This window comes from Schistocerca cancellata, chromosome 7 (assembly GCF_023864275.1).
Source record: "Schistocerca cancellata isolate TAMUIC-IGC-003103 chromosome 7, iqSchCanc2.1, whole genome shotgun sequence".
Classification (NCBI taxonomy): Eukaryota; Metazoa; Arthropoda; class Insecta; order Orthoptera; family Acrididae; genus Schistocerca; species Schistocerca cancellata.
In genome coordinates this window covers 291,422,796-291,443,132 of record NC_064632.1, presented here as the reverse complement: position 1 = coordinate 291,443,132, position 20,337 = coordinate 291,422,796, and the positions used below count along the sequence as shown (strand labels likewise).

Here is a 20,337-nt window from a genome sequence, read left to right as displayed (position 1 = left end):
TTTTTACCCAACACCTCTGTTGCTATGATTTTCACATTAGCTTTTATATAGTCATATATTTCCTCTGTACTTCCTTCACATGATTCAACCAGTTTCTTTTCCATCCTGGCCACAAAGAGTGTTCTGATACTTTCGTCTTGTAGGCTGTGGCTGTCAATATTAAAAGGTAAATTTTCATCTTTCTCAGTCTGGTTTGTTTTATTTATGTTACTTGTATCACTCCTTGCATTCTTCCATGGCCAGAAAGACTTCATTTTAATGAGTCAAATGATGGATCAAGATAATATCCTATGCCCCTTTAATATGGGATTAACCTTCCAATAAAACAGGTACTAACTAACAGTGCCATCTCCATACAAAAGGACTACATCAACTGTCTTGTACAATGGTGGATTGACCTGCAGAAGTAAATATGTCTGTATTATAAATTATTTTTATTCTTAACTGCATCTATGCAAATTATCTGAATTTGAGAGATCAGAAAAGCCATTGGCCATTGCCATACAGCTGACATCCCTAACCGTGTTTTCTTACCACAGTAACTAACTCATTCTCCTCCTTATGAAGGCAAAGCAAACTGAAAATTTAGTCACAGTGGCAGCATTGCTATGTTCATGACTAAGAAAGAGAGAGGAATGATGACAAAAGTGAACTCCCCAGTTCCTTAAAAATGGAGTGCTGTCACACGATACACATCAGTGTCCTGCAAAGAGTCTCCTGTCCATGTATCCTATTCATTCATGCGCTCCCTGCGAAAAGAAGAGCAAGAGGACGTACAGCATATTTACGTTGCCTTACCGGTTTGCAACCCTTCACTGGCAGTTATTATACAAATATCTTCCACACCGATGTCACCTCCTCCCTCAGTTGTGTGTTGATTCACAACCTGCCATTTGAGTCGTGGACAGTAATGATGACATCACTTCCATACTGACTGACAATGTATTTACAACTTTTTCATCCATCAACACCCCAACCCCCTGCCCCCCATGTTCATCACATAGCATTTTAATGCAACACACCACTTTTCTCCAGTCTTCCAATGTAACAGCAATGAATGCATCAGTCATTTTTACAGCTCAACGAGAGAGGTGGCTGACATTACAAATGTGGATTTTATTATTTGCAAAGTTCCGGATCGGTCCTCAGAATTTCAGTTGGATGATATGGTGTAATCAGAGGGAAACAATACAATTTTCTTGAAAAACTTTGTCAAATAAATGAACTGGAGAAGGCTGGTATTTCACAACTGTGTTCAACTTTCCTCAGTTCTGTCTCAAAATTTGTGTTTACTGGCCAATAGAACTGTATTTCACATTTTAGTGAACTATAAGAATGTGGTTTAATGTAGCTACAAATTGCACATTACAGGCGGGACTTCTTATTGTTGTGGCTTCAATCCGAAGACTGCTCTGAAGCACCTGCCCATGCTACTTTACCCTGTGGAAGTCTCTTCATCTCCAAGTAACTATTACTACCTACATACTTCTGAATCTGTTTACTGTTTTCATCTCTTGGCCTCCCCTTTCCCTTCAGTACTAAATTGGTGACCCCTTGAAGTCCAAGAATGTTTACTATCAACCGATCCCTTCTTTTAGTCAAGTTATGACAAAAAATTTCTTTGCTTCCCAATTCTATTTGGTATCTCTTCATTAGCTATGTGATCTACTTGTTTAACCTTCAGCATTCTCCTGTAGTACCACATTTCAAAGGCTTCTATTCTCTTCTTGTCTAAACTGTTTATCACTCTTATTTCACTTCCACTTGTAACTACACTCCACAAAAATATTTTCAAAAAGGCTTCCTATATTTAATGTTAACAAAACTGTCTTCTTCAGAAACACTTTTCTTGCCATTGCCATTCACTCAACATTTTATATCCTCTCTACTTCAGCCATCAAAAGTTATGTCCCTTCTCAAATAGCAAAATACATCTACTACTTTTAGTGTCTTGTTTCCTAATCTAACTCCTTCAGCATCATCTGATTTAATCTGGCTACACTCATTATCCTTTTTTTGCTTTTGTCGCTATTCCTCTCCTATTCACCTTTCAAGACACTGTCCACTCTGTTCTGCTGCTCTTCCAACTCTTCTGCTGCCTCTGACAGAATTACGTTGTCACTGCAAACAACGAAGTTTTTACTTCTTTTCTCTGGACTAATTCCTACTCCAAATTTTGCTTTGCTCTCCTTTACTGCTTGCTCATTGTACATACTGTATAACATTGGGTATAGGCTACAACCCTGTCTCACACCCTTCTGAACCACTGCTTCCCTTTTATGTCCCTTGACTCCTGAAATTGCCACCTGGTTTCAATACAAGTTGTAAATTACCTTTCATTTTCTGTGTCATGCCCCTATTACCATCAGAATTTCTAAGAGTATTCCAGTCAACATTGTCAAAAGCTTTCTCTACATCTACAAATGGTATAAGCCTTGGTTTGCCTTCTCTTAACGTACCTTCTAAGAGAAGTCATAATTTCAGTACTGCCTCGTTTGTTCCTACATTTCTCTCTAATCCAAACTGATCTTCCCCAAGGTAAGCTTCTACCTGCTTTTTTAATTATTCTGTACATAATTCGTGTTAGTATTTTGCAACAATGACTTATTAAACTGTTAGTTCAGAAATATTCACATTTGTTAGCAACTGATTTCTTTGAAATTAGAATTTGCCATATATAGACTGGGAGACACAAACGTTCATAATGGGTGGCAGGTACAAAGAATCCAGTGAAATTTTTTTAAGTGCTTTATCTGAAAACTACCTTGAGCAGTTAAACAGAGAACCGACTCGTGGCGCTAACATATTAGACCTTCTGGTGACAAACAGAACTGAACTATTTGAAACAGTTAATGCAGAACAGGGAATCAGCGATCATAAAGCGGTCACTGCATCGATGATTCCAGCCGCAAATAGAAATATTAAAAAATGTAGGAAGATTTTTCTGTTTAGCAAAAGTGACAAAAAGCAGATATCAGAGTACCTGATGGCTCAACACCAAAATTTTGTCTCAAGTACAGATAGTGTTGAGGATCAGTGGACAAAGTTCAAAACCATCGTACAATATGCGTTAGATGAGTATGTGCCAAGCAAGATGGTAAGAGATGGAAAAGAGCCACCGTGGTACAACAACCGAGTTAGAAAACTGCTGCAGAAGCAAAGGGAACTTCACAGCAAACATAAACATAGCCAAAGCCTTGCAGACAAACAAAAATTACGCGAAGCGAAATATAGAGTGAGGAGGGCTATGCGAGAGGCATTCAATGAATTCGAAAGTAAAGTTCTATGTACTGACTTGGCAGAAAATCCTAAGAAATTTAGGTCTTATGTCAAAGCGGTAGGTGGATCAAAACAAAATGTCCAGACACTCTGTGACCAAAATGGTACTGAAACAGAGGATGACAGACTAAAGGCCGAAATACTAAATGTCTTTTTCCAAATCTGTTTCACAGAGGAAGACTGCACTGTAGTTCCAACTCTTAGATTGTCGCACAGATGTCAAAATGGTAAATATCGAAATAAGACGACAGAGGGATAGAGAAACAATTAAAATCGCTCAAAAGAGGGATGGCCGCTGGACCCGATGGGATACCAGTTCGATTTTACACAGAGTATGTGAAAGAACTTGCCCCCCTTCTTGCAGCGGTGTACCATAGGTCTCTAGAAGAGCGTAGCGTTCCAAAGGATTGGAAAAGGGCACAGGTCATCCCCGTTTTAAAGAAGGGATGTCGAACAGATGTGCAGAACTATAGACCTGTAAAGTCTATCAGTTGTAGAATTTTGGAACACGTATTATGTTCGAGTATAATGACTTTTCTGGAGACTAGAAATCTACTCTGTAGCAATCAGCATGGGTTTCGAAAGAGACGGTTGTGTGAAACCCAGCTTGCGCTATTCGTCCACGGGACTCAGAGGGCCATAGACACGTGTTCCCAGATAGATGCCGCGTTTCTTGACTTCCGTAAGGTGTTTGATACAGTTCCCCACAGTCGTTTAATGAACAAAGTAAGAGCATATGGACAATCAGACCAATTGTGTGATTGGATTGAAGAGTTCCTAGATAACAGAACGCAGCATGTCATTCTCAATGGACAGAAGTCTTCCGAAGTAAGAGTTATTTCGGGTGTGCCGCAGGGGAGTGTCTTAGGGCCGTTGCTATTCACAATATACATAAATAATCTTGTGGATGACATCGGAAGTTCACTGAGGCTTTTTGCGGATGATGCTATGGTATATCGAGAGGTTGTAACAATGGAAAATTGTACTGAAACACAGGAGGATCTGCAGCGAATTGACGCATGGTGCAGGGAATGGCAATTGAATCTCAATGTAGATAAGTGTAATGTGCTACGAATACATAGAAAGAAAGATCCCTTATCATTTAGCTACAATATAGCAGGTCAGCAACTGGAAGCAGTTAATTCCATAAATTATCTGGGAGTACACATTAGGAGCGATTTAAAATGGAATAATCATATAAAGTTGATCGTCGGTAAAGCAGATGACAGACAGATTCATTGGAAGAATCCTAAGGAAATGCAATCCGAAAACAAAGGAAGTAGGTTACAGTACGCTTGTTCGCCCGCTGCTTGAATACTGCTCAGCAGTGTGGGATCCGTACCAGATAGGGTTGATAGAAGAGATAGAGAAGATCCAACGGAGAGCAGCGCACTTCGTTACAGGATCATTTAGTAATCGCTAAAGCGTTACGGAGATGATAGATAAACTCCAGTGGAAGACTCTGCAGGAGAGACGCTCAGTAGCTTGGTACGGGCTTTTGTTGAAGTTTCGAGAACATACCTTCACCGAGGAGTCAAGCAGTATATTGCTCCCTCCTACGTATATCTCACGAAGAGACCATGAGGATAAAATCAGAGAGATTAGAGCCCACACACAGGCATACTGACAATCCTTCTTTCCACGAACAATACGAGATTGGAATAGAAGGGAGAACCGATAGAGGTACTCAAGGTACCCTCCGCCACACACTCAGGTGGCTTGCGGAGTATGGATGTAGATGTAGATTGTTATATTCTTGAAGTAAGAGGGTATTTTCACCTATCTCAAATCTTGCACACCTGATGGAAGAGTTTTATAAAGGCTGGTTCTACCAAGGCTGTCAATAGTTCTGATGTAATGTTATCTCTTCCCGGGGCCCTTGTTTTGACATAGGTCTTTCAGTGCTCTGTTAAATTCTTCTGGCATCATCACATCTCCCAACTATCTTCGTCTACGTCCTCTTCCATTTCTATAATATTTCCATTAAGTACATCTCCCTCATATAGATCCTCTATATACACCTTTCATCTTTCCCTTCTTTGCTTAGGAGCAGTTTTCTACCTGAGCTCTTGCTATTCATACAGCTGCTTCTCTTTTCTCTGAAGGTCTCTGTAATTGTCCTGTAGCCTGTGTATCTTTCTACTAGTGAAATATACTTCTTGTGGTATCACATACCTGTACCACACCACGGGCATCAAAGCTGTCAAGTTTCCATCAGACACCAATAGTGACCGTGCAGGAGCCAGCGGACCCAAAGGAGCATTCCCACTGAGCCATGCCTCCAGCGGCTCTAGACTACGAGCTCTCCCTGCCGCCGCGAAATAGGATGGCCGGCGGCAGACACACAGCCTACTCGCACTCAAGAGTCACTTCGCTACGTGGTGCTATGCAGATGCCGCCTAGTCACGGCTCCGACATCATAGTTCGTGCTTTAGTTCAGAGAGCCTCATCTTTGTTGATATAGTGATAGCTGAACTATTTCTTGCTGCATTATTTGTAATAAGTCTTCATATGCTAGGAGAAATGTAAGTTACCGTATTTACTCGAATCTAAGCCGCACTTTTTTTCCCAGTTTTTGTAATCCAAAAAACCGCCTGCGGCTTAGAATCGAGTGCAAAGCAAGCGGAAGTTCTGAAAAATGTTGGTAGGTGCCGCCACAACTAACTTCTGCCGTCGAATATATGTAGCGCTACACAGACATGCTTTGTAGGCACAAAGATAAATACTGGCGCCAAAACCTCTGCGTCAGTAAATGAATCAAAAAAAATGGTGGAAGACGAGCTTTTTTTTCTCCGCCCCGAGTTTCGACCACTGCATTTTCATACATTATCCAACGAAGTAAATACAAATTCCGTATTGTTCATCTTCGAATGTATTAGAATTTCAATGTACTACGAAAATCCGACTGGCAAGACTGTTTGGGATGTTTGTCAATATGGCCAACTGTACGTTCTGAGTTTTTTCCTACCTGTGAGAAGAGATGGTTGCTAATAGTAACCTGATGAAATGTGAATCACAAGCAGTATTCTCTTCACCATTCACCATAAGAATAATACGAATATAAACATTTTGCCATGTGTTCTTCCGTGTTTGTTGCTATCTCATTTAAATCCTGTCTGCCTAATAAACTACGAAACTAGAGTGAGACAACAGCAAACGCGGAAGAATACACTTATCGTGTCTGTTTATATTCGTATTATTCTTAACCTAATAGTGATACAGTCAGAAATGAACCACGGCAACTGACTAGATTTTTAAATCTAAGATGACTCTAATTTCTGTGCAGAATTTGATGTACTAAAGAAGCGGCCGCAAAGATTTTCAAACGGAGAAAAATTTGCGCCTAACTCTCGTTCAGAACATGTTCTATCATACGCAGCCTATTATTTGGTTCTTGTTGATCATTCTCAAAGAAAGCAGCAGTGTAAGTAACAACAAATAGCAGTCTCTTGACATTGCTTCGCTAATGAGACGGTTCGCCTCTTTTTAGTTGTAAGCGGCGGTAGGGTGCACAAAAGCAAGCCATGCCGCGAACGGCGACAGGCCGTAAACACGCACTATCAGAATGCGACAAACAATGCATGACACATTACAGTGATGCACTTTCAGCTTAGAGTGACGTAAACACCTATAACAGAGAAAACGGCACTTATCAGATCAAACAAAATAAGCAATCGATTCAAACCAGACGAAGCACGTGAAAAAGGAAGGGTACCCGTATAAATACGGACGGAGCGCCTGACGCATAGCAATGGCTACCTGGTAAAGCTTACGACTCGAACCAAACTACTGTAGCTGTATCGTCATTCATTCGACCTAAATTGTGTCTCACATTACAATGGACCAACTTTCTTTCGATTTGGAGGTGCGGCCTAAAACTTTTATCTCCCCTAGAATTTCGAGTCTCAAATTTCAGGTGCGGCTTAGATTCGGGAAATCTTTTTTTCCTTTGTTTCGAGTCTCATTTTTCAGGTGCGGCTTAGATTCGGGTAAATATGGTATGGGACAAGCTACTGTCTATTTAAAAATAAAAATCTGGAATCAGTGGTGACATTTTATTGGAGCAGTAGTATAGTTTACAGAAGAAGTCATCTGATGACTTAGCATCACAGAATGCTAGAAATCAGAATCTTGCACATTGCGTGCACATTATCGGTGTGAAAACACCCAGTCAGATGATCATCACAAGAATTTTGATAACTCTACCAGTAGCTTACAAGTATTTTGTCAGTTTGTGGGAATCTGGGCAAGCAAGAGAACATATGCTTGAGAATCTGGTATCCAGACTTGCCATTGAGTGACACAAGTTAAACAGGTTGTGACAAGTACTGGGATCAATTTTCCAGGTCAGAAGTTTCTGTGTCAAGACTGCATTATTAGTAAAATGTGTAAATTGCCATTTCCAACTAGTGATATCACATCAAAGCAAGTAGGTGGGCTTATGCATGCAGGTCTGAGAGGGAAAATGCAACAAGACTCCATGGGTGGTGCAAGATATTCCTTGTCTTGAATGACGACTATGGTCACTGGAGAATGTTGTTTTTCATGAAGAATAAATCAGGCTTTTCTGAATGTTTGAGAAATTTCTTTAAAATGAGTGAGAAATGCTTGTGCATAGACATAAGGGCAGTAAGATTGGATTAGCATTTTCTAAACAAGATGTTATCAATCTGACTAGTCAGCATGGCATTTTGCCTCAAAAACAGTGCCAAACAGCTCACAACAAAATGGACCTAATGAAAATGAAAACAGATCTGTTGCTGAGTTGGTCAGGACTTGTCTGCTTATTGCCACTTGAAATATGGGCAGAAGCTGTGAATTACATGATAGCATTTACATTGAACAGGACTGGGGGGAGGGGGGAATGAGTTGTGCCATTGGAGTTGTAGCTAGCAAAGAAACCAAATAAAAGCCTTCAGAACTTTGGTTGAAGAAATCTGTGTTCCTTTCCTACAGAAAAGGAATGAAAATGGGATGAAAAGGATAAAAAGGGTTATTTCACTTGTTACAATAAAATCAGTAAAGATGATCATGTATGGTTTCCAGATCAATGACAAGTAAGATGCAATAGAGATTTTACATTTACAGCAAAACTACATGAGGCAAGGACAGCATCAACATAAAAAACAATAAGTTCTGCCCTACATGCAAATAAACTGTAACCTGCAGACGACATCCTTCAGAATGTTTCTGCGATTCTGTGCTGCAGTATTCTAAAGTAGGCACTGAAGAGAGAGACAATGGTATGCATCCCCATGAGGTCAGTGAGTAAAGAACACTAGGTGATGAAGCTGTCAAATGTAATAAGCAACATGAGTGAAGATATCACTGATTTCTAGAAAGATGTGAAAAATCACATGTCTGTTTTAGATACTGTCGACCCAAAGAGCAGTTACACATGAGATAGAAAAATGAAAAAATCTTATTAATGACAATATTATTGCTTTTCGAGATAACCAATCATAGACTTTGGTTGATCATCATGCACTATGACAGGTCTCTGATAACTGATGTATGTACAAAATCAAGAATGCCAGTAATGATAACACTCCACATTAGAAGGCAAGACTTGTAGCTAGATGTTTCAAGCAAGTTTCAAGTATAGATTATAATGAAACATACAGCCCAGTGATTAGATAGTTTAATTCAGAAATTTCGGGCGTATTACAGTATTTGTGAGATCTAGCATCGCATTTTACTACCTGAATAGTGTAAATTCGCGTAGTTGTCAGTCATCTGTTTTTGTTTTGAATGGTCAGTGTCGGTTGGTCACAGCCAGTGAGCTCCCAGCCACCGTTGGATAAGCAGCTGCCAGCAGCAAGTTGCACTCTTAGCTCACTTATTTGCTTTATAGTTTAATTCTTAATTTCTTTGTGTGTTTTGGGTACTTGCACAGTTTAATTCACAAATTTCGGTCGTATTATAGGGTTTGAGAGTTGTAGCATTGCATTTTAGTACCTGTATAGTGTAAATTTGTGTAGGTTCAGTCATCTGTTTTGTTTTGAATGGCTTTTGAGATAAAAGACAGGGGAAAAAAAATGTTAGGGATGGTTAGGGACTGCACCTGTTGTGTACGGACTCAGGGGGAATTGGCCACCAGTAAACAGCTGGAAGCTGTGTTGGCCATGGTTGACAGGCTCCAAGCTGTTGCCCTGGGCCGTGGTGACAATGGGACACGCGAGATGAGCGATTTGGTGCCTCTGGAACCTATAGCATCTGATGCCACTACGCCGTCAGATTCGGACATCCCTGCCGATCGACACTTGCCTGATGGTGATTGGCAAACCGTGGCGGGGTTGCGAATCTCTGGGCGGCAGGCGAAAGTTGGTGCTGACCACAAGGCTGTACCCTTATGCCTCCGTAACAGGTTTGAGGTACTGCCCACTGCTGAAAGTACTTCTGAGCCAGCAAGGGCAGCCTCGCCTGTTGCGGCAGTGGCCGGTCTTCCTGAGAGGTCCAGACAAGCACAGAGGGTGGGATTGCTTGTCACTGGGAGCTCCAATGTTAGGCGGGTGCTGGAGCCCCTTAGGGATATGGCAGCTAAGGACAGGAAGAAAGCCAATGTGCACTCTGTGTGCATACCGGGGAGAGTCATCCAAGATGTGGAAAGCGTCCTTCTGGATGCTACGAAGGGTACAGGGTGCAGCCAACTGCAGGTGATGGCTCATGTCGGCACTAATGGCATGTGTCACTATGGATCGGAAGAGATTCTCTCTGGTTTCCGGCGGCTATCTGAGTTGGTGAAGACTGCCAGTCTCACTAGCAAGATGAAGGCAGAGCTCACCATCTGCAGCATCATCGACAGGACCGACTGCGCACCTTTGGTACAGAGCCAAGTGGAGGATCCGAATCAGAGGCTCAGACAGTTCTGCGACCTTGTAGGCTGCAGATTCCTTGACTTGCTCCACAGGGTGGTGGGGTTTCGGGTTCCGCTAAATAGGTCAAGTGCCCACTACACATAGGAGGTGGCTACACAGGTAGCAGGGGCTGTGTGGCGTGGACTGGGTGGTATTTTAGGTTAGATAGTCTTGGGTAAAATACAGGGAGCGAAAGGCTATTTACAATTAGTACAGAAACCAGATGGCAGTTATAAGAGTCGAGGGGCACGAAAGGGATGCAGTGGTTGGGAAGGGAGTGAGACAAGGTTGCAGCCTCTCCCCAATGCTATTCAATCTGTATATTGAGCAAGCAGTGAAAGAAACAACAGAAAAATTTGGAGTAGGTATTAAAATCCATGGAGAAGAAATAAAAACTTTGAGGTTTGCCGATGACATTGTAATTCCTTCAGAGACAGCAGAGGACTTGGAAGAGCAGTTGAACGGAATGGATAGTGTCTTGAAAGGAAGATATAAGATGAACATCAACAAAAGCAAAACGAGGATAATGGAATGTAGTCGAATTAAGACGGGTGATGCTGAGGGAATTAGATTAGGAAATGAGACACTTAAAGTAGTAAAGGAGTTTTGCTATTTGGGGAGCAAAATAACTGATGATGGTCGAAATAGAGAGGATATAAAATGTAGACTGGCAATGGCAAGGAAAGCGTTTCTGAAGAAGAGAAATTTGTTAACATCGAGTATTGATTTAAGTGTCAGGAAGTCGTTTCTGAAAGTATTTGTATGGAGTGTAGCCATGTATAGAAGTGAAACATGGGACGATAAATAGTTTGGACAAGAAGAGAATAGAAGCTTTCGAAATGTAGTGCTACAGAAGGATGCTGAAGATTAGATGGGTAGATCACGTAACTAATGAGGAGGTAATGAATAGGATGGGAAGAAGAGAAATTTGTGGCACAACTTGATTAGAAGAAGGGATCGGTTGGTAGGACATGTTCTGAGGCATCAAGGAATCACTAATTTAGTATTGGAGGGCAGCGTGGAGGGTAAAAATCATAGAGGGAGACCAAGAGATGAATACACTAAGCAGATTCAGAAGGATGTAGGTTGCAGTAGTTACTGGGAGATGAAGAAGCTTGCACAGGATAGAGTAGCATGGAGAGCTGCATTAAACCAGTCTCAGGACTGAAGACAACAACAACAACAACAACAACAACAACAACATAGTCTCAGGAAAGATCAAAAAGGGCTCCAATCTCAAAGGGTACAGGGCAAAGAAATGACAAGAATCGACCAAGCAACAGTCGGTATTGTAGTTGTAGATTGTCGTAGTTGCGTTGGAAATGTACCAGAGCTTCGAGTGCTGATAGAAAGCACTGAAGCTGAAATCGTTATAGGAACAGAAAGCTGGCTAAAGCCCGAAATCAATTCTGCCCAAAATTTTTGCAGAGGCACAAACTGTGTTCAGAAAGGATAGATTAAATAAGGTAGGTGGTGGTGTGTTTGTGTCTGTTGGTAGTAGTTCATCTTGTAATGAAGTTGAAATAGATAGTTCCTGCGAATTACTATGGGTAGAGGTTATACTCAACAGTCGTACCAAAATAATAATTGGCTCTGTCTACCGACCTCCCGACTCAGATGATATAATAGCTGAATGGTTCAAAGAAAACTTGAATCTCATTACAAATGAGTACCCCACTCATACAGTTATAATTGGTGGAGACTTCAATCTACCCTTGATTTGTTGGCGAAAATACATGTTCAAAGCCGGTGGTAGACAGAAAACATCTTCCAAAATTGTACTAAATGCTTTGTCTGAGAATTACTTTGAACAATTAGTTCATGAGCCCACACGAATTGTAAATGGTTGTGAAAACACACTTGACCTCTTAGCCACAAATGATCATGATCTTATAGAGAGCGCCATGACGGATACAGGGATTAGTGAACACAAGGTCATTGTAGAGAGGCTCAAAACCATATTAAGCAAAACCACTAAAAATAAACATAAAATATATCTATTTAAAACAGCAGATAAAAATTTGCTTGATGCCTTTCTAAGAGAGAGTCTCCATTCCTTCCAAGCTAATTATGTAAGTGTAGACCACATATGGCTCAAATTCAAAGATACAGTATCAACAGCAATAGATAGATTCATACCACATAAGTTAATAAGATACAGGACTGATCTACCATGGCACACAAAAACCGTCAGAACACTATTGCAGAAGAAACAAAAAAAGCATGCCAAATTCAGAAGAACGCAAAATCCCCCAAGACTGACTAAGTTTCACAGAAGCTTGAAATTTAGGCAGACATCATTGCGAGAGACTTTTAATAGTTTCCACAATGAAACATTGTCTCAAAATATGGTAGAAAACCCAAAGAGATTCTGGTCGCATGTAATGTACACCAGCGGCAAAAAACAGTCAATACCGTCATTGCGCAATAGTGATGGAAATGTTACCGTGATGGTGCCACTAAAGCAGAGTTACTAAATACAGTTTTCCATAATTCCTTCACGAAAGAAGACAAAGTAAATATTCCAGAATTCGAAACCAGAACAACTGTTAGCATGAGTGGTATAAAAGTAGATATCTTAGGAGTCGCGAAACAACTCAAATCACTTAACAAAGGCAATTCTTCCAGTCCAGATGGTATACCAATCAGGTTCCTTTCAGAGAATGGAGACACAATAGCACCTTTCTTAGCAATCACATACAACTGCTCACTTGACAAAAGGTCTGTTCCTAAAGACTGGAAAGTAGCACAGACCACACCAATATTCAAGAAAGGAAATAGGAGTAACCCATTGAATTACAGATCCATATCACTGACTTCAACCTGCAGTAGGATTATGGGGCATATACTGTACTCGAACATTATGAATCGCCTTGAAGAAAATGACTTATTGATACATAATCAACACGGATTCAGAAAATATCATTCTTATGCAACATAGCTCTTTATTCCCATGAAGTAATGAGTGCTGTCAAAAAGGAATCTCAGATCGATTCCACATTCCTAGATTTCCAGAAGGCTTTTGATACCATTCCTCACAAGTGAATATTAATCAAATTGCGTGCACATGGAGTATCGTCTCAGTTGTGTGACTGGATTTGTGATTTCCTCTCGGAGACGTCACAGTTCGTAGTGATAGACAGTAAATCATCTTCCTCTACATTCTCTTCCATTTCCAGAATATTGTTCTCAAGTACGTCGCCCTTGTTCTTTGCTTAGAACTGGGTTTCCATCTGAGCTCTTGATGTTCATACAAGTGGTTCTCTTATCTCCAAAAGTCTCTTTAATTTTCCTGTAGGCAGTATCTATCTTCCCCCTAGTGAGATAAGCCTCTACATCCTTACATTTGCCCTCTAGCCATCCCTGCTTAGCCATTTTGCACTTCCTGTCTATCTCATTTTTGAGACGTTTGTATTCCTTTCTGCCTGCTTCATTTACTGCATTTTTATATTTTCTCCTTTCATCAATTAAATTCAATATTTCTTCTGTTATCCAAGGATTTCTACTAGCCCTCGTCTTTTTACCTACTTGATCCTCTGCTGCCTTCACTACTTCATCCCTCAGAGCTACCCATTCTTCTTCTAATGTATTTCTTTCCCCCATTCCTGTCAATTGTTCCCTTATGCTCTCCCTGAAACTCTGTACAACCTCTGGTTCTTTCAGTTTATCCAGGTCCCATCTCCTTAAATTCCCACCTTTTTGCAGTTTCTTCAGTTTTAATCTACAGGTCATAACCAATAGATTGTTGTCAGAGTCCACATCTGCCTCTGGAAATGTCTTACAATTTAAAACCTGGTTCCTAAATCTCTGTCTTACCATTATATAATCTATCTGATACCTTTTAGTGTCTCCAGGGTTCTTCCATGTATACAACCTTCTATCATGATTCTTAAACCAAGTGTTAGCTATGGTTAAGTTGTGCTCTGTACAAAATTCTACCAGCCGGCTTCCTCTTTCATTTCTTACCCCAAATCCATATTTTCCTACTATGTTTCCTTCTCTCCCTTTTACTACACTCTAATTCCAGTCACCCTTGACTATTAAATTTTCGTCTCCCTTCACTATCTGAATAATTTCTTTTATTTCATCATACATTTCTTCAATTTCTTCGTCATCTGCAGAGCTAGTTGGCATATAAATTTGTACTACTGTAGTAGGTGTGGGCTTCGTATCTATCTTGGCCACAATAATGCGTTCACTATGCTGTTTGTAGTAGCTTACCCGCATTCCTATTTTCCTATTCATTATTAAACCTACTCCTGCATTACCCCTATTTGACTGTGTTTATAACCCTGTAGTCACCTGACCAGAAGTCTTGTTCCTCCTGCCACCGAACTTCACTAATTCCCACTATATCTAACTTTAACCTATCCATTTCCCTTTTTAAATTTTCTAACCTACCTGCCCGATTAAGGGATCTGACATTCCACGCTCCGATCCGTAGAACGCCAGTTTTCTTTCTCCTGATAACGACATCCTCTTAAGTAGTCCCCGCCCGGAGATCCGAATGGGGGACTATTTTACCTCCAGAATATTTTACCCAAGAGGACACCATCATCATTTAATCATACAGTAAAGCTGCATGCCCTCGAGAAAAATTACTGCCGTAGTTTCCCCTTGCTTTCAGCTGTTCGTAGTACCAGCACAGCAAGGCCGATTTGGTTTTTATTACAAGGCCAGATCAGTCAATCATCCAGACTGTTGCCCCTGCAACTACTGAAAAGGCTGCTGCTCCTCTTCAGGAACCACACGTTTGTCTGGCCTCTCAACAGATACCCCTCCGTTGTGGTTGTACCTACGGTACGGCTATCTGTACCACTGAGGCACGCAAGCCTCCCCACCAACGACAAGGTCCATGGTTCATGGGGGGGCATAATAGTCTAAGAATTGTCATATGCATTTCAACACATGCAGATGTCTGTGATAAGTTTATTATTAATTGATTAGATTGGATTAGGTCCAGTTCTTGTATAATAGACCCAAAAAATGAGACAATTCTCGTGGGTGTAGAAAACGTCAGAAAGTATAATAAAACATCTAAAGTAATACTTACTACAATGATCATTTGTTAGGAGACTGTCAAACTAGGTGAACACAATACAGTAAACTGGAACAGCTAATATTTAGAGAATTATTACACTGTCACAGTGAAACATTGTTATGTAGCCATAACAAAATACCTAATCTTGGCTGCCGTGACAAAGTGCTGTCAAAACTGAAATCAGACAGACATTTTTACTTAAGCTTGCTCAACAGTCTCTGTTAAGATATTCATCTATAGAGTAGAAGGAGTTGCCTGAATCCAAGTTTTTAATGGTTGCTGGAAATTTATTGAAAATGCGTGTTCCTGAATATTGGACCCCTTTTTGGACCAAGGTAAGTGATTTTAGGTCTTTATGTAGATTCATATTCCTCGTATTGATACTACATATCGAGCTACTGGCAGTACTTGCAGCAAATTTCATAAAGGAATAAATATATACGAGAAGTAGTAGTTAGAGTACAAAGTTCCTTAAACAGGTTTCTACAGGATGTTCTTGAACTTACACCACAAATGATTCTTATTACACGCTTTTGCCACTAAAAACTTATGTTCGGTTTGATAAGTTGCCCCAAAATATGATCCTGTATGACATAACAGAATGAAAGTGAGCAATGTATACAAGTTTTTTTATTATATTTATATCTCCTACATCTGACACCATTTTCACTGCAAATACAGAAATGTTTAGGTGCTTAAGTAATTATGTGGTATGCCCTTCCCAACTGAATTTATAATCGAGTTGTAATCCCAGTAATTTAACACTGTCAACCTCTTCAATCTGCATGTCTTCATATGTTACACACGCTGGAGGAAAATCTCTTACAGGTTCTGAACAGCATACAGTGGGTCTTTTCAAAGTTTAATGAGAGTGAATTAGCTTTAAACCATTTATTAATGTCAATGAAAATCTGGTTAGCCCCTATTTCTAAATTTGTACTTGACTTGCAACTTACAGCAGTGTTTGTATCATCTGCAAACAAAACAAATTTAGCATCTGGCAATGTAACAGACGAGAGGTCATTAATGTACACAAGAAAAAGCAATGGACCCAAGATGGAACCTTGAGGACCACCACATGTAATTAATTCCCAATCAGATTAAGACTGACTGCTTACTGTACAACTATATCATAACTACACCCTTTGTTAATTAGATAAGACTCAAACCATTTTGCAGCACTGCTGGCAACACTGTAACATTCTAATTTACGTAAGAGAATGGTGTGAGTCACACAGTCAAAAGCTTTTGACAGGTCACAGAAAATGCCAGTAGCCTCTAATCTATTATCTAATGAATTAAGTAAGAAATTCGAACTGTGACTTGGACAATATATTACTTGCAGTCAGATGCTTAAGGCCACACTTGAACCCAACCTTTTCCAACATTTTTGAGAAAGCCAGAAAAAGTGAAATTTGTTGATAGTATCTCTTTACCCCCCCCCCCCCCCCCCTTTTTGTAAACAGTCTTAATGTCAGCATATTTTAGGCAGTCTGGAAATGTTTTGCCGATGAGAGATTAATTACACAAATAGCTGAACAAAGAACTCAACTCACATGAGCACTCTTTCATTAACTTCATTGATATGTTATCATAATAATAATATTATTTTATTGTCGTTAAGCTTACAGAAGCAATAGACAACATCAGATAACAAAATATAAACAAAATTATATGCAGGAGTTATACCACAATATTACAATAGTTTTATAAATAGTCAATGGACAGGAGATACAATATATAAGGTGAGGTAGTATAACCAAATCAATCAAAATGTACCAGAACAAACTACAGGAAAAAGTCAGAATACAGAGTACCAAGACAGGAAAACACATATTAGAATACGTAGATTTTAAGGATTTTATGATGGACGAGTGTAATTTCCATTTTACTGAGGTTATTTATAAAGACTGATCTCATACTCCACTGCACTGTTCAATGAACCTGAAAACCTTAAGCTGTCAGTAACAGAAATGAAATACTGTAAGAGGTTTGCAACTCTACGTGCACTTGTAACCAAAGTCTCATTTATTTTTAGTTATATTTGTTACTCTTCTTTTACCGGAGTGTTTGTTAGGATTGCGGTACATGCTCGTTTCCTTCCTTGTCTAGTTGTAGTGTGAGCTGCTGCCTTAGGGTGTGGTCTGATATCTACAAAGGATCTGTATCCAATAGGGCTAGGTCTAATTCCAGAAGATGAAGGTGTTTATACTGAAACAAACTCTTTTGGAGAATCACAGACTTCCACAGATGGTAAGTGGTCTGTTGTATATGCAGACAAAAATACATCATCTGTAAATATATCAGAGTTAAATGGCCATATGCCTGAAACCCGAAAACCACTTATCACGTAGCTGGGTGTAAAAGCTTTAGGGAAATCTCTACCAAAAATCTCGAAGATATCATAGATAGAGATAGTTTTCCTGGATGCGCTGTCATCCAGTCTCCTACAGCAGAATTGTAATATGCCTTCAGTGGACCATACACTGACTTAGGGCTGCATTTTATGGGATGTATGGGGAGGAATTGTCAAACGAGTAATTCCATTTTCTTTTGAAGAAAGGAAGGATTCCAAACTAATATGACTATCATGATTGTCCATGATGATAAGTGCTTTGTGTTTAGCACTGCATTTTACATATTTATGAAAATGTTTTAAAAATAAAACAAAATTATCAGCTGTCATCCAACCGCTGGAATGAGTGGAACCACTAACCACTGGTTCCAGGAGGAGCTCCATGCAGCATCCTATCCTGCCAGTTCACACGTGGAAAGATCATGAAAGGTGGGATGTGGCCTCCTATAGCATTTATTGTACAACATGCTGTCACAAGTTCACCCTCTTGGCAGATGTCACTTTTCCTACCTGTTTCTCTCCTCTTACAGACACTATTTTTCCTGGTTTGAGGACTGTAGTACGACTCGTTTCGTCTATGTTCCAAATAGATTCTGGTGCAAGAACTTCCCTAGTGATAATCTGGCGAATATTATCAAAAAACTGTCTAACATTGTGTTTATTAAAGCTGCTTCCTCTGCTTATACTGGTTCCTTCTGGTGTACGAAGAGAAAGTTCAAGATGCCTTCTCATGAAACCTCGGAACCAGTCATTTCCAGCTTTGCCCTCTTTCTTCCAATTTTCAGGAATTTTCTTTTTATTTTCAGAAGACTATTGATATGCAAATGCACGCACACTTTTTGCACTCAGGCCATGGTGTAATTTGCTTGTCGTTTTCAAGTATTCACTTAAAGAATTTTCCTCCTCAGTTGAGAACACCTGAGACTTGTTGTATGTAGAAGAATAAGAAATTTCAGTATCTTGACTTAACTGCTTCCTAACATAACGTTTTAAGGTCATTATTGGGACTTGAAATTCCTTTGATGCTCCTCAGAAACTTTTTCCCCCCAAGGCACGCCATTACTGCAAGTTCCATACTTCTAGAGTCAATTCTTTTTCCTAGCTTTGACTCCCTCTTTCCTTTTATATGTAAGAGCCATAGTTCTGCAATATAAAGCAAAATTATGATACTTTTTGTTTTAATTTATTAGACCTAAGTTTCATTTTCACACATATTGTACAATTCAATGCGTTATATTACAATAAAATGTCTATATAATATCATTTGTTGGGTGTTGTATGTTTCACAATAATGTGATACCAGGAAAACAATTAAATCTTTGGAAAACATTTGAACAGGGACACTAGATTCCTGGATAAAGTCTCACGAAGTTCTTGAGGATTAAGTCTTCCCATAAGACAACTAAACAAAATTGCTTCTGAATGCTCCCTAACCTACAATTAGCATTTATTTTCAGTTATACTTTATGCCTTAAAGTATGAACTTTTATAGGAAATAGTTACCAGCATTATTTCTTACAGAATTAATATGTAAAAATAATTGGATTCAATTACCAAAATAAAAGTTAATTCGGTGAAAAATCTTTCTTTCCCTCTTACTGGACAGCAACAACAGACACAGATGAAAATTACAAAAATGGAAAGTGGATGGCAAGAAACACTGATGCCAACAAAAAAATTTAATTCCCCCAAATGGCCAAAGTAATGGGAGGAACAAGTCTCCCCACTGATCAAGTCTCACCACCTTCCCCTACAGATTTCACAAACGCAGCAATTCATTAATGTGCCCATAAGGTCTCACAAATATACAGCCTCAGTAGAATCTTACCATATGTTGATGCATCACTAAATAATTTAACACTCTCGAAACAGAAGGATCATCATTTGCAAACTGGTAAAGATATCTGTTCACCAACCATACTATACAGCTCACCACATCCTGACAACTGCTGAATGGTCGCTAGTTGGAACTACTCGAAACAACGTTTCGCATTAAACGGTATTGTCTAGTCTAAGATTTTATAAAGACAGTACTGATGCAGTTACTATCAAGGCAAAAATACAGGCAGTCATAAAATTTAAAATCATGCGAGTAATGGAGAAAACGAGGGAGGAGATACAAAGAATGTGCTAGTAATATAGTATATTACCTAATGCAATAATAAATGGGAGATAATTACCAATATTACTTGGGTCAACAGCTGTTAAATCCATTGCTAATTGTATAGGCACCAACAGATCTGCGTCCTGCAATCATTCAGACAACATTAAAAAACAATGGAATTTTGTTACTGTTAAGTCAATCCTATAAAAACTAGTTTCACCTTCTTGTTGCTTACTTCTGTATCCTGCAAACTTCAAAGCTTCCCGAACCTACAATAAAGACAAAACTTTTGTGTTCTCCACAGTAAAATACTAATTATGGATAAACACTTTACACACAAAGCTTAAAACGTTAACACAATGTCAGCTGTCAATTTGCTTCAATGTTATGCCAAACTGCGTTCTTTGTTCTTCCAACTAAAATATAAACTACAAATGTACGACGCGCCAAACTTTCGCGTACATGTTTCCAAAGATTAGCTTTAAAAGCTAAAGTCACCGTAAAGCTCTTCTTATCGATTTCTCCAAAATCGTTCGAACATCCTTGCAGTTCTCAAAAGTTTGCAAACACATGTATGAGATTTCAAATGTTAATTCACTGAATATTTCCATTCCCACTAGAATGACAACCGATACTCGATATACATTTTGAACGAACGGAACTTCAGCAAATTTCACAAAGCATTTCAAATTGGGACATG

The 20,337-nt window shown here is 39.5% G+C and overlaps 1 protein-coding gene across 2 annotated transcripts in view; it reads right to left on the bottom strand.

The window, feature by feature from the left end:
• LOC126092207 (lymphoid-specific helicase-like) overlaps positions 1-20,131 on the bottom strand; it is a 165,606-nt gene extending 145,475 nt beyond the window's left edge. Inside the window, exons 1-2 of one of the 2 annotated variants that reach the window (XM_049907697.1) lie at positions 19,858-20,131; positions 19,714-19,780 (exon numbers count right to left, since the gene is read on the bottom strand). In XM_049907697.1, the coding sequence (XP_049763654.1) occupies positions 19,714-19,747 (34 nt within the window). In that variant the 5' untranslated portion in view covers positions 19,748-19,780; positions 19,858-20,131. The remainder of the gene's footprint in view (positions 1-19,713; positions 19,781-19,857) is intronic. The other variant, XM_049907696.1, reaches the window with a different exon arrangement.
• Positions 20,132-20,337: the final 206 nt, after the last annotated feature.